This window comes from Phacochoerus africanus, chromosome 11 (assembly GCF_016906955.1).
Source record: "Phacochoerus africanus isolate WHEZ1 chromosome 11, ROS_Pafr_v1, whole genome shotgun sequence".
Lineage (NCBI taxonomy): Eukaryota > Metazoa > Chordata > Mammalia > Artiodactyla > Suidae > Phacochoerus > Phacochoerus africanus.
In genome coordinates, this window is record NC_062554.1 from 8,206,565 (window position 1) to 8,220,656 (window position 14,092).

The window sequence follows — 14,092 nt, forward strand, 5'->3', positions numbered from 1 at the left end:
CACGGCAACGCCGGATCATTAACCCACTGAGCAAGGCCAGGGATTGAACCCGCAACCTCATGGTTCCTAGTCGGATTCATTAACCACTGCGCCACGACGGGAACTCCCTGTTTGTTTGTTTGTTTGTTTGTTTCCTTGTGTATTTATTCCAAGTGTGCCTCCATGAGTTTACTGAAGTCTTGCTTTGAGGGCACAAGGTGATGTGCTGGGGTCTGGCCAGCAGAGGGCAGAACCAGTGCAGCCAAAAGATCCTATAGGCTGACAGAGGTAGTGGGATAGAGCCAGGGGGAGGGCCTACATCATAAAATATTAGAATGATTAAATTATACCTGAAAATCCTAGATTTGTATTTAGCCCAACCTTGGGTGTACATAATGAGACTTATTGAGCCCCTACTTTATAAATTCAGACAAATAAGTAGTTCCAGGCCCCAGGATCTCCGGAGTTGCCCTGGTATTTGTAGCTTCTCTTTTGACCTTGTGACTACCGTATTCTCCTTTCAATAAATCCCCCATCGTGTGTATACTATACACATTGGGTTTCTGTAACTTGCAGGCAAAGTAACTTGTATTACTTTACCATTAAGCCCTGCAGAGTATAAGGAGTGTATGGACTCTCCCCCTTAGATGGTGATGCAGCCTCCATAGATGGGGCAGCCAGGCCGGGCTGCTTCCTGCTCTGTCCACCACCAACCCGCGCTCTTCCGGAGGGTGGACTCGTCACATTTCTGCTCTGACTGTTCCCTTCATTCATTCTGCCCACTTAGATCTGTCCTCTCTCTCAAGGCCCAGTTCAGATTCTACTTTCGCTGACTCCTCTGCATCCACTCACTCTCGTTTCTCAAAATCCTCATAGCATCCATCGCCTTAGACTTGATGGCATGCCATATTTTCTCTGGGTCATCTCTAAGGTCCCATCCAGCGACAGACTTCCGACTCTGTTGTCCACCCATACGTCACATCTTCTTAGGCGGGTCTCCACCTTTTCCCTCGAGAGGGTGTGAGGAAAGGTTTGAGCACCCGTGGGGCTCAGCACAGATGTGCAGGCAGTCGGTATAACCAACTGCTTGCTCATGGGAGCAAATGTCTTCTGCGAGCCTCCATTCAAGAAACACAAAGAAATGTTTTTTAATGCAAAACAAAACAAAACAAAACAACACACACACAAGCATTTATGTTTATTTTTTCAAGATAGAAGTAGCTTTCCCGCCCTTATTATAGAAGAAACATATCTATGGTCACATAAATCAAATATTACATAAATTTTTAAAGTAGAAAGGGAAAAATCACCCATAATCCTTCTCTTGAGAGGTAAGTGCTTTCAAAATATTCTTTCAGAGTTTTTGCTCCACACAAATATGTGTTCCCATAGGGCCCTATGGAGACCCCGTAGAACCCCCTTAAATATAGAAATCAAGCAGAATGGTGGGAGGTTCCAGCCTGGGGCTTGGAGTTTGTAAAGTATTCACCTGCCACATTTCATGTATTGAACGATGGGAAACTACTGATAGCTGTTTTTGACCTATAAGCACAGCAGTTTTATGTGGTTCAACTCAATGTACGGGAAGCCCAGAAAGTCAGATCTGGCTGAGCCCTTAGGGATGTTCAGCTATTTCAACTTTCTATTTCACAGTGCTGATGCAGGACAGGAGAAAGAGAAGGGTCTAGCCAGTTCATACACCACGCTCGTGGGAGAATCGGGGCTGCTTCTCTTTCCACTGAATCAGGTACCTGCCTTTTCACGCTCTGCTTCTTTGAATATGATAATCGTCTCGGTGTGATACTAATCTTCCAGAAGCAGATTTTAACTTGGTGTCAGAAAATCTCGCACCAATTCAGCCAACATGTTAGACGCTTCCTTAGAGGTAGTGGAGTCCCCAGGACTGGAGATGTGGCTGGAAGGGCAGTGGGACGTGGCTGGAGAGACACTGGAACGGTGGAGCTGAGCCTTAACATTCAGGGCCCTGTGCTCACATGACTCCTTCTGAAGGTCTTAGGAGGGGCCCGAACAATGTATTAACATGGTGATGTGTTTTTGCAATATTTGCAAACGTAAGGTATTTTTGAATTCTTTCTCTTAAGGAAGGCACTCAGAATTGCATAGGTTTCAGGCCTAGACCCGCGCCTGGTGGCAGAGCTTTGAAAAACACAAGGCAAGGAGACTGGGTTCTCGTCATGGCACTGCCCTGGCCCACATGGGCAGAACGGCCCTTGCTCTGCTTCCCTCACAGGGAGTAAAATCACAAATGTCAAATGGGCTGAAAAACATCAAATATGAACAAATACAAATAACTTAGATTTCCTGTCTGGCATATGGGATAGTTGCTGCTGCTTCTCACGGTCGTTAAAGGTAACACATCAAAAAATGTGTCCTCTGGGCATCTTCCATCTCATTTCCCTCTGCTACCACTTCCTCTTCTCCTTCCTCCAGCCCAGCCCCCAATACTCCAGCCACTAGATGACTCACTGGTGACTCATATGCTGCTACTTCTATATATTTGTTCATAGGGCTTCCACTGTCTATAAAGTCGATCTTTGCTAGACAAAATCCTTATCCGCAGGGCCCAAATATGCCAGACCCTCTCCTCCGACCCCACTGTCGACTTCCCTTAGCACTGCTTCTTGTCGATCTTACAGATGAGGACACTGAGGCCCGATGTGGCCCACAGCTGAGTTCTGGAGGCCACAGAAGGGAATCCTCCGGTCTCGTGCTTCCCCGGCCTCCTAGCATCAGATCATAGACACGCGGTTCTTGATGTAGACATGATAGGGGTCGCTGCGCTTGTCCACTTTGCGGGAGCGGGTGTACCCCAGGATGAGGCTGCCCACGGTGGCAGCAAAGAGGAACATGACAAAGAGAATGTACATGTAGGAGTTGTCATCCCGCCCAGGTAGGCCGGCCCGCCGCTCCTCAGTCAGGTGGTCTGGTCCCGGCCGGCAGAGCAAGTTGCTGTGAAGAGTGGCATTGAGAGCCTTCAGCACAGCGTGCAGGCTCTCATACCAGGTCTCGGTCCCATTCGTGGTCTCCATGGCAACAGGGGGGAAGGCGGGGAAGGATCAGAGGACGCTCTGGTGGTGACAGAAGAGAAAGGATGCTCCCATTACTGGCAGCTCGAGTGGCCTCCCCGCTGCTTTCGACCCAGCTGAAACCCCAGCACCACGCTTTCTCTGACCGTATGTTTACCTGTCTCTTTCTCCACTAGACCGTAAGCCCAAGGAAGGCAGGGACCATGTCTCTCTTACTCACGGCCGCACAGGAGCACGTATCACAGCCCTCGGTGCCCAGGAAGTCCTGGGGAAGAACGTCTTCCTTGGCCGTGTAACCACGCTGACCTCTCCTTTCTGTGGATTCTGTGAGTCGCTGAGCTTTAGGCTAGAAGGACCTTAGGGACTGCTTAATCTGACTTCTTCCATTTTACACACAGAAACGGAGGTCCAGCGAGCGCAGGTGGCTTGACCATGATGACAGAGAACATGGGAGGTGGAGCCGAGACGGAGCCCGGCTTTGTGATGGCCGGCTCGGAGCGCCTCGGGCCTCTGGGCCAGCTCTCGGCAGGACTGTGTGGCACCATCAGGGGACATTCCTCAGAGCCCTCCCTCAGCACGGTTCTTTCGGAGGCTCCACAGACACCATGCAGAAGGTGTTTGGGGATGGCTCGGATTTCCCCCTACCTGGAGGCCAGAGGCTGGGTCATTTGCCCTCTAAGGCATCCTATGTCCTACCCCAGGTACTCCTAGCTAGTAATGGGGACTCTGCTGAAACAGAGGTGGCCAAGGAAGCAGGAAGAGGCTGGTAACCAGCGCAGGCGCAGGGCCCCTGGGCAGCAGTGAAAGGAGCACGCAGGCGGGTTTGGGGTTTTGCCTGCCCCAGAGAGACAAGCCACTAGCCCGTCAACTATCCTGCCTCCCAAAACAACGTCGCTGTGTACAGTGTGGCATCTAGTAGGCGGTAATAGATGCTCCTTTGCCTTCCTCTCAGAGATCCTTAGTCCGCAAGGTAGAAATAGCCAAAGACAGCCTTGCTTCCTACTCGCTGGAAAAACAGACGGCATATGCCTTTTAAACACGGCTCTACATTCACTTCCTTCAGGAAGCCTTCGTGGCCTCCCGCCGTATTCCACAAGCTTTATCATCGCAGCCTTCCTGTCGCCCCAGCGCTTACACATAGGGCAGTGTGTGGCTTCCTCTCGCCATTGATAATGCTTATCAGCAGACCACATGCTGAGGTCAGCAAGGCTGTGTCTCTCCCCCAAGTCGAGGGAGCATCCTCGTTCTCCTTCCCTCAGTGGTCTCTGATAAAGATGGCCACTTCGGACTCGCCCATAAGCCAGGCACTCAGAGTTCACTGCGTGGTTCCAAAGCCCTCCTCCATGGAGGCAGGGCTGTCAACAAATGAAAGTAACACACTCGATTCTTAACAGTAAGATCTCTTCCCCGGAAAAGATGACAGTTAATTATGATCGTGATAAACAGTCATGACCAACTCCGAATGCAGAAGTTGGGGGAAGGAATCGAAACAATACGACAACAACCCAGGACTGGCCCATGCTTCATGAAAGGCCTTTGGGAGCCCCTGCCATTTAGTCCTCGGGCAACCTTGTCCGGACAGAGGAGACGACCCGACTTGTCAGGCAAGACATCTGCGCCTTCCTCTTTCCTCGTATAAGCCAATGGGAAGCAGGAGCCGTACAATGAAATGAACGGCTCAATGAATCATCCATTCGGCCCTCATCTCTGGAGACCCGCCCTTGGGCAGCCTCATCCTGGGAGCTCCGCAGGCCAGTCCCTACACTCAGGGGCACACTGTCTCTTCTTAAATAACGTGGAGACAATCTAGGAGCCACTGGGGCTTAAAGGAAGAAGGGGTGACTTCTGATCGGTGCTCAGAGTGTTCACAGGGATGGAAGACATTGAGCTGGACCTTGAAGAGGTTTTTGGAAGCAGAGAAGCCAGGGAAGGAAATGTATGGACAAAGGCACGACAACAAGAAAGCACATAAAATGTTTTTAAAAATGCACAGTAGCATAAAAGGTGTAAGATGTGTGGACGGATGAGATGGAATGTGGGATGGAGAGACGGGCCCAAACCAGATCACGGAGGCCTTGCGTGCCGGGCTGGAGACTTGGAACTTTCCTCCGTAGTTGGAACGATATTTTAAAAGGGGGTAAAATGATCAGATCTGTGCTTGGAAAGGGCATTCTGGCTGCTCTCTGGAGCAGGGGTGAGGGGGCAAGAATCGAGACAGGGGGCCCGGTGACAAAGTGAAATAGTTCAGGTTCAAGATGCTGAGTCTCGAGTTGGGTGGAAGGGGGGTGACAAGATGGAGGTGGGGACAGATGGGGGACGTGAGGGGCACTCGGGGGAGGGAATGGCTCATGCAACGCTTGCCGGAGGAAGGGGCCTCGGACAGTTTTACAGGCAGGCGACAGACGGATCGTATACATGCTAGAAGAACTCCCTTGGAGGGAAATACGTTTCTTGCCCTTCTGACGCCCTTGTGCTTCAGCTTCCTCAGATATCAAAAAAGATTATCAGCAGGAGTTGTTTTTCAATGGTATAGAGCTTCAGTTTCACAAAATGAAAAAGATCTAGAGATCTATTGCACAACAGTGTAAAGAGAGTTAACACTACGGAGCTGTACCGTTGAAAATGGTGAAGCTGAGGAGTTCCCGCTATGGCGTGGTGGATTAAGAACCTGCATCGGCTCAGGTCACTGGTGAGGTGCAGGTTTGATCCCCAGCCCAGCATGCAGCATAGGTTGCAGCTGTGGCTCAGATTCAGTCTCTGGTCCAGGAACTTCCATGTGCCATGGGTACAGCCATTGAAAAAAAAAGAAAAAAAAAGATGATAGGTTTTATGGTATTTTTTAAACCACATTAAAAAAATTTTAGGAGTTCTCATTGTGGCTCAGCAGTAACAAACCCAACTAGTATCCATGAGGATGCAGGTTTGATCCCTGGCCCCACTTAGGTGAGTTAAGGATTCAGTGTTGCCGTGTGCTTCGGTGTAGGTCACAGACACGGCTTGGATCTGGTGTTGCTGTGGCTGTGGCGTAGGCCAACAGCTGCAGCTCCCATTGGACCCCTAGCCTGGGAACTTCCGGATGCCATGGGTGTGACCTTAAAAAGAAGAAAAAAAAATTTTTTTAATGAAAAAAAAAAGATTATTATCCCTGCTTGGCGCCCCCTCCAGTCTTGCTTGAGCATATGCTTTTATTACAGTGAAGATGATTTTTAAAATATTATTTTAATTTGACAAAGTATCATTAAAATGAAAATCTATTTTTCATTTTTGAGAAGTAAATGCATATACATAGTTAAAAACAATTGAAGCAGTACATACAGTGAGAATACAGCCTCTCTCTTCTTCCCCCCCCTGTCCCCCCCCCCCCCTCCGCCCCGTGGCCCAGGTCTCTTTCCCAGGGCAGTCACTGTCACCAGTTTTCTTAGACATCCTTGTGAGGGGGTTTGCAATTATAGGACAGAGGGAGGGCCACCTCCAGCAGGAAGACTCACCAAACAGCAGGCAAATGTACTGGCTCCTAGTCAGCTTCGGGAATCTCCCTGGGAACACCCTAGGGCTCCTCAGCCCCTCGGCCTTGTCAGGATGTCCCTGGACACACCCGGGGTCTCGGTGTTGACTTTGGGAGCTGGGACAGCCCAGAGCTTGAGAAGAGGCGAGGGAACAGAAGAGGAAGGAATCAGACACAGAAAAAACTTTAGAACTAGGGTGGATCGCCCAAGGCCAAGCCCCAAGGGTTGTGCAATAGCTTTGCTGTGGGTGCTGATCCTCTGGGCTCTCCCTCCTCTTCCTGCAGCAGCTGGATCGGGCCAGCCTAGGGTTGTGGTTATAGGAACTGTGCCATGGCCAAGGGGCATCTGATTGTTGTCCTGAACTCCAGACCTGCAATGCCTCCACCGGGTGACTTCATAAGAAACCTCAGTTCAATGTGTGGACGCTGCTCAGGGCCCAGCTAACCCTGCAGTCTAAAACATTCTCTCTCCCCAGGGTACTGGCCTCAGGAGCACCTACAAGGCTGAAAGGGCCTGAGACCCAAGGAAATGATGCGAGTAGCAGAATGGCTTCCAGCAGTTGCGTTGATATTTTATGTAGAAATAGACTATGTTACAAATCAACCTATTTGGATAGACTGGGTATAAATACAGGCACGGCTTCAACACTATCATAGCTTTGCTGTAAAAATTAAAGAAGAAAATTATGCAGTGCCTGGCCCTAGAACATTCCACAGATGTGGTGATGGTTTTATCTGTGTAAGGGCGCGGCTGGCTGGGCTTTCAGAGTCCGTCGAATCTAACCTCCTTCATTTTCCAGTGACAGACGTGAAAACCCAAGAGCTGTCTTGGTTCGGCTGCCACTTGTATGACTTTGGGCCTGTGACTTCCTTTTTCTGGGTCTCGGCTTCTGTCTTTCTCTATACAGTGGCGGGTTTGAGTGTGTAATCTTGCACGGTCCGGATCAGCTCTAACCTCCCATGAAGATCCCACAAATCCACTCGGTGACATCATGCAAGATTGGATAGGCTGGCGGGAGAGGCGTTTGGGGGGCTCTCTAGAGCCCCTCAAATCACAAGACAGAGGAAGCTGCGGACTTTTCCTCCCAGGTTAAGATGCCCTCGAGCCCCCAGGACTGAGTTGCCTTTCATATTCTGGCCTCGATAAACTGAAGGCCAAATCAGGCGACTTGTTCACTTTTCCTAGGGTGGTCTAGCCTGGGGCAGACTCTGTGTGGAAAGTGGGGGGGCCGGGGGGGCTCTGAGGCGGGGGTCAGTGAGAGCGGTTAAGGTTCATAAAACCATTCATTCCTCAGACCTTCCTTCCAGCGCCTGTCTGGATAGACCTGCGTGTGTGCGGTTCTCATGGGAGAAGCCAAGCGGCCATAGTCGCCTGTCTTTAGGTGCTGGGTTGAGATGGGGGTGAGGGCATCCTCTTGGGGCAGGAGAGGCAGAGAGCTGATCAAGAGACAGCTTGGTTCTCCATGACCTGGCTACGGGTGCCCCGTCGGGGATTGGCAGCTGGCATCCCTGGGAATTGCGTTCCTCTCTCTGAGCTCCTTGGCTTCCTCTTTAAGACGGGCACAGAGGATGAAGCTCTGTGGATGGAGGAGAGCCTTCTAGGCCCTGAAGAGTCCTCGACTTGACCTGGGAGCTAACTTGTTAGGAAGGAAGCAAAAGAGTGACTGGAAAGAGATTTTTAAGATCATTGAGGATCCAGACTCTCGGCCAGTCCCTCCATTTCGCAGATGAGGAAGCCGAAGGTCAGGGAGGGGACGTGATTGGGCCAAAGTGACGCGGCTGGTAAGCGGCCGAGCTTGGATGGCACCCAGCGCTCTGCGCTGCCGTTTGGGTGCTCTTTGCCCTGCGCGTGGCGGCGTGCCCTGGCATGACTGCTCAGCTCCGTCTCAAGTGAGGATCCAGTAGGAGGAGAAGTTGGTGACGTTTGGAGGCGTTAGCCTCCCTTTAGGCTCGTCTCCCGTGGGGTTTTCTGCTTCAGACCTGCTTGCTCCTGCTCTCCACGCAAGCCGGGGCCGCTCCCCCTCCCCAGCCCGGTGCCTCCTTTCCCGCACATCAGCTGGCGCTCCCTGAACTCTAACTTGGGTGTGGACGCATGAAGCTGTGATCTGAAGGATGACCTGGTGTCTCCGAGAGATTCTCTTTCCGGTTTCTCTGGGCAAAAGGGAAACCCCACCATTGGTTCTGTTGGTTTCCCTATTGCTCCATTTGGGCTCTGCTTTCAGAATGAGGGTCTTAAGTGCCTGGAGATGTCGAGAGCCAGGCGGAAAATGTCACCTGAAGCAGACGGGGACCTGAAGACAGCTCTCGGGACTGTACAGTTTTGCCTCTGGCCCCTCTGGTGGTCTCATCACTACTGCGGACAGGGGAGGAGGTGGGATGGAGAGGAGCTGAAGGAATGAACCTTAACGTATAGCGGGAAGAAGACAGGAATAGTCTGAGCTGGAAGCGATCTTTTTTCTTTTTCTTTTTTTTGCTTTTTAGGGCTGTACCCAAAGCATGTGGAAGTTCCTGGGCTAGGAGTCAAGTCGGAGCTGCAGCTGCTGGCCTACAGCACAGCCTCAGCAATGTGGGATCCAGGCCGCATCTGCAACCTACACCACAGCTCACAGCAACTCCGGATCCTTAACCCACTGACCAAGACCAGGGATCGAACCCGCAACCTCATGGATCCTAGTCTGGTTGGTTACTGCTGAGCCATGAGGGAAACTGCAGAAGTGATCTTATCATCCTGGTGTTGCTGTAACCTCCTCATTCAACCACTGGGAGAACAGATGTTCCACCCCCACCCCTAAGAAAGTTCCCTGCTACCTACTGGACAGTCTGACTTCTTTGGATTATCATCCAAGCTCCTTTGGATGTGACCCTCTCTCTAGCCCCATCCTCTCCACAGCTCTGCCCAGTGCCTGTGGCCCGTGACTCTGAGCTACAGGCCATTATCCAAACAGTGCTTGCATGGGCACACCTCCTGCCTTTGCTCGGGCAGGAATGCCCTTCCTCGTGTTACCTGCCTGGTGAATTCCTCCTCATCCTTCAAGATCCAGGTCCAATATCACCTGAGACACCCTCTTCTGAGACACTCCCTTCCCAGCTGGTCTTTCCCTCTTGTCTGTTCCTAAAGTGCTTTGCATAAAACCCTCTTAGAGTACATGCAGTACTGAAACTGAGGGTGTGTGTCTCTCTCCCTCTCTCTCTCTCCCTCCCTCCTTCTCTCCCTCTCTCCCTCTCTCTCTCTCTCCCTCCCTCCTTCTCTCTCTCTCTCTCTCTCTGCCATACTTTGTGCTGGGAGGTGTGAAGGCAGGGACCTGTGCCTCATACAGTTCTTTATAGCAGGCAGTCAAGAATAGATAGATCAGTGACTCCTCTTATTAGACTCTCCCTCCTGCATACACATACGCATTCAGGAAAACAGCTTACAGTACTTAAAAAGCAACTTCGGGGCAGGCCAAAACAAATTCCCTTTGGTTTGGGGAAGGGGAGGCTCAGACAAAAGACAGCATCTCTGTCAGGTAGGGAAGTGAGTCAGGGGAGGAGGAATTCTTCTTTTTTTTTTTGTCTTTTGTCTTTTGTCTGTTGTTGTTGTTGTTGTTGTTGCTATTTCTTGGGCCGCTCCCGCGGCATATGGAGATTCCCAGGCTAGGGGTTGAATCGAGATTCCCAGGCTAGGGGTTGAATCGGAGCTGTAGCCCCCGGCCTACGCCAGAGCCACAGCAACGCGGGATCCGAGCCGCGTCTGCAACCTACACCACCGCTCACAGCAACACCGGATCGTTAACCCACTGAGCATGGGCAGGGACCGAACCCGCAGCCTCATGGTTCCTAGTCGGATTCGTTAACCACTGCGCCACGACGGGAACTCCGGGAGGAGGAATTCTAAGTCACCTTTGGAAGCCCAGATGTTCTCTGCACCTGTACCCAATTTCATCCAAAGGGCAAACATTCTTGGCCCCAAAACAGCAACAGCAGCTTTGCAACTCTCTTACCTGTGTACCTAGCCGGGGTGCGGCCACACACACCCACCCGCTTACACACAGCCCAACTCCCGGGCTCCCAGCCTCTGATCTTGCCTTTCGGGCGTGTCTTTCATGGTTGCAGTCTTGGCTGTGTGCTTGGCTATGTGACCTTGAGCCCTGCACTTATTTCCTCTGAAACTCATCTATGAGATGGGGATAATTTCCCTGCCCTCCTTGTCCCACGTGGGAACGCGGGAAGACAATGGGGAAAGGTGTTTTAGAAGCTGCTAAGTATTATATAAACATAAGAGAGAATTATTGGGCAGCCCGGTCACCTTGTTTTCTTTTCTGTTTCCCTATTTCCACCTTGTCCCCAATATTACTCAAACAGCCATCCCTATGTCCCCTCTCCGCACCCTTGCTTCTCCTATCCTCTGAAGTAGCTAGGAGGTCCTTTACTACTCTTCTTGATTCTCAGACGACACTTACCTCCTTCAGAAGCCTTCCTTGTTTCTCATCCTCTCTGATCAGCCCTGTAGTCTCTTGCCATTTAGGGTACCATTCTATAGTCCTGCTGGTGATGGAGAGCACATCAGAGTTGGAGTTAAGAGATCTGCCCTATTTCGTGGACACACCTAGCCACGTATCTTGGTTAAGAAATTTCTCCACTCTGGGCCTCATTTTCCCGTCCATAAGATGGGGTCTGGCCTCCCCCTTAGTAAGTATTTTGACAGCCACCCATTCAGTTTATAGATAGACATGTGTTTTGCGAAGTGTGGAGTGAGTGAGCGATGAAGAAAGTTGTTGGTTATCATCTCAAGGAGTCAAGAAAATCTGAAAGTGGAATTCCCAGGTGGCCCAGCCGGCTAAAGAGCCGGCATTGTCACCACTGTGGCTTGGGTCGCTGCTGTGGTGTGGGTCAATCCCTGACCCCCAAACTGCTGCAGGCTCAGGCAAAAAAGAAAAGAAAAAAACCCTAAGAGCAGTTTCCTTGCCTTCAGCATGGACCTCTTCCAATTGGAGCCAACAGCTGGCTGGATGCCAGGAGATACCAGGCTCTTTTACAAGGCGCTTTTGTAGCTGAAGTGGAGACAGCCCAGGGCTACCAGTAAGAACTGGGTTCTACTTTCGTCTGGTCCCTAGTGTGACCCTGGGCAAGCAAAGCCATCCCCACCCTCCCGGGAGCCTCAGCTTCCCCCTGTGCAAATTGCCGAGAATAGGAGGAGATACTCCCCATGGGCCCTCACACAAGGTTCTGAACTCCTGCACTTTTTAGACCAGAGACTCTCGGGTCCAGTTCCTCTTCCCCCACATGCCCTGTGGAGTACAGCAGGACCGGGAGGCTCCTTTTACAGGTGGCGACCCAGCAAAAGAACGAACAAAGCAAAGAGCGGGTGGGTGATTGGCACAGGTTTACACAACGTGTAAACTAAACCCTAAGTCTCCTACTCCCCGGGCTAGATCTGCTACTAGCATTAGAAGATGCCTTTGGGAGCCCCCCGGATTTCCCGGGACCGGGGAGCCTAGGGCGAGGGGCACCGCGGAGTAGCGAACCGGCAAGTCAACTCGCAGAGCAAGCGGCTCCCGCCGAGTGAGGAGACTGGCCGGCTCCCGGAGGGGCATTTCCGCGCGCGCGCCCTCGGCGGAGCCGCAGGTGCCCGCTTGTGGAACGAGCTTTGGTGCCGCCGTCCGGGAACCTGTGCGTGCCGGTACCAGCCCCCACGGTTTCCAGGCCTGGGATCCCTGTGGCTTGGCCCCATAACGGAGCCACCCTCCACGTCGGCGGCCTCGCAGGGGGCGGGTAGATCCCTCGTTTCTTCCCCGGGCGCTGGCTCAGCCGGCTCGGCCTTCCCCACCCGGCCGGTGCGCCTTACCTGCCTTGCGGCAAGGCTCCGAGGGGCGCCCTCTGCTCGCGGGACACCGCCTCCTGGGCTCGCGGGTGCCGCGCATGGAGCCCCAGAGCGCTCCGCCGGCCCCTCCGAGCCTGGTCAGCAGCCTCTGCTCTGCGCTCCGGCCCCCGCTCGCTGCCTTTTCTCATCCCCAGGGCGTCCCCTCCCCCGGCCCGCCCGGCCCCTAACCCACCCACGTCTCCTCCCAGAGCTGGCCTCCAGCACCTCCTCCTCCTCCTCCTCCTCCCAGCTGCCGGCCTCGCTCGGGGTGAGCTCCGACCCTTCCGTCCCCTGCAGCGCCTGCTTCCTGGATCTGAGACCAAATGCTTGCTTCGCTTCAGCCTGCCCAGTCTGAGGCAGATCTCCGAGGGCGAGGGCGCTGGTGGACGCAGGCTTTACTCCTAAATGGTTGTGCGGTGATGGGCAAGTCACTGCTCCTCACCGGGCCTTGGCTTCCTCCCTATAAAACGGTACAGTTCCAGCCCGCAGTCCTCGCAGCGTGATGGTTAAGGTCAGATGAGCCCTTAGAATCCAAAGCAGTAAAGCCAGGTGATCTGGCGGCGTTGGAGAAATGACCTGATTCTAACACAAACTTTCTTTTCCAGACAGGATGCAGTTGGGGGAAGGGGCTCAGTATGGATAAGGGGACTTGTCCGGGCTCACCGTGGGCGTCCCTGGCAGAGCTCAGACTCAGAATCCGCTAGTCCACTCTCTCTCCTTAATCTCAGCCAGGGTCTCCTCCCTCTGATTTCAGAGAGACAGCAGTGAGTGATGGCTTGAAGCGATCTTCGTTCTCTGCTGGAGAATTGAACCTGGGCAGCCTGCATGAAAAGCAGGAATTCTAGCCACTAGACCAGAGGCTAAAAGCAGAATTCCCCTGATTCTTGCTTCCCTTTGAAAGCAAGAATGTTTCAAGGAGGCAGACTATAAAAGCAGGTACAAAGTTTATTTTAGACATAATACAACATGTGGGAGAGCACACAGAGAAGTATTTTATTTAAGACAGGAGCAAGACAGTAATACACACCCAAAGAAGGAGTGTTGGTGTGGGCGGGCTCCTCATTGCAAAGCCTGCCAGAGAGGTGACTTAAATCACATATATAGGACAGTTCTTCTGGGTCTTTGTTTTCCTTTGGCCGATTATCTTGTTTTATTTCTCACACTTGACCAGACCCAGGGCCCTCCTTGACCTGTGTGCACATCTTTTGGCCGAGATGGATTCCAGAGCAAAGGGTCATGGGATGGTATCAGGACTTACTACGGCCAGGCACCCTCTCCCTTTTTGACCCAGGGGGTCTTTCTGTGCGAGAATAGTTGGGGTCTCCCCGACCCCAAGGATGTGACCTCTTGGTCTTTTGCCCAAAAGGGCTCAGCCCCTCTCTGCCCCGCCCCCCCATTACCAGTAGTTAACACGTCCACAGAAGTCGGATTTCAGTTATTGGCCTTGTGCCTGCTGTTATTTCTATCTTGAAGTGCAGACAGGTGGCTGGTTGGAAATGTCTGTCCTGGAGCCCATCTCTCTCCCGCCTCACCTCCAAGGCTCGTCAGCCCCTCCCATGCCCAGGCAACTGGTGTCAGGTCACACCTTGCCGCTCCCTGTCCTGGAACGCGCTTCACTTTCTGGCCACCAGACCCTCACTTAAGCTTCCTCGCTGGTGACCCTGCGGGTTCCAGAGGAGAGAAGCAGCCAGGAACCGCTGGGAAATGAGGACCCGGAGGCCA

At 52.4% G+C, this 14,092-nt stretch overlaps 1 protein-coding gene across 3 annotated transcripts; it reads right to left on the reverse strand.

Moving 5' to 3' along the window:
* Positions 1–1,162: 1,162 nt before the first annotated feature.
* KCNE3 (potassium voltage-gated channel subfamily E regulatory subunit 3) lies at positions 1,163–12,499 on the reverse strand. 3 transcript variants are annotated; one of them, XM_047753351.1, is made up of 4 exons: positions 12,356–12,499; positions 10,971–11,052; positions 6,515–6,664; positions 1,163–3,068 (listed from the first exon to the last, which is right to left on the reverse strand). In XM_047753351.1, the coding sequence occupies exon 4, from the start codon at positions 3,027–3,029 to the stop codon at positions 2,730–2,732; it is 300 nt and encodes a 99-aa protein (XP_047609307.1). In that variant the 5' UTR covers positions 3,030–3,068; positions 6,515–6,664; positions 10,971–11,052; positions 12,356–12,499; the 3' UTR covers positions 1,163–2,729. The 3 variants fall into 3 exon arrangements, with proteins under 3 accessions (XP_047609307.1, XP_047609306.1, XP_047609308.1); XM_047753350.1 differs by having other exon boundaries at positions 10,971–11,055; XM_047753352.1 differs by lacking the exons at positions 10,971–11,052; positions 12,356–12,499 and having other exon boundaries at positions 6,515–9,009.
* Positions 12,500–14,092: the final 1,593 nt, after the last annotated feature.

Excerpts from the sequence above, each read along its gene's own strand:
- KCNE3 (XM_047753351.1), bottom strand. The coding sequence starts at position 3,029 with ATGGAGACCACGAATGGGACCGAGACCTGGTATGAGAGCCTGCACGCT.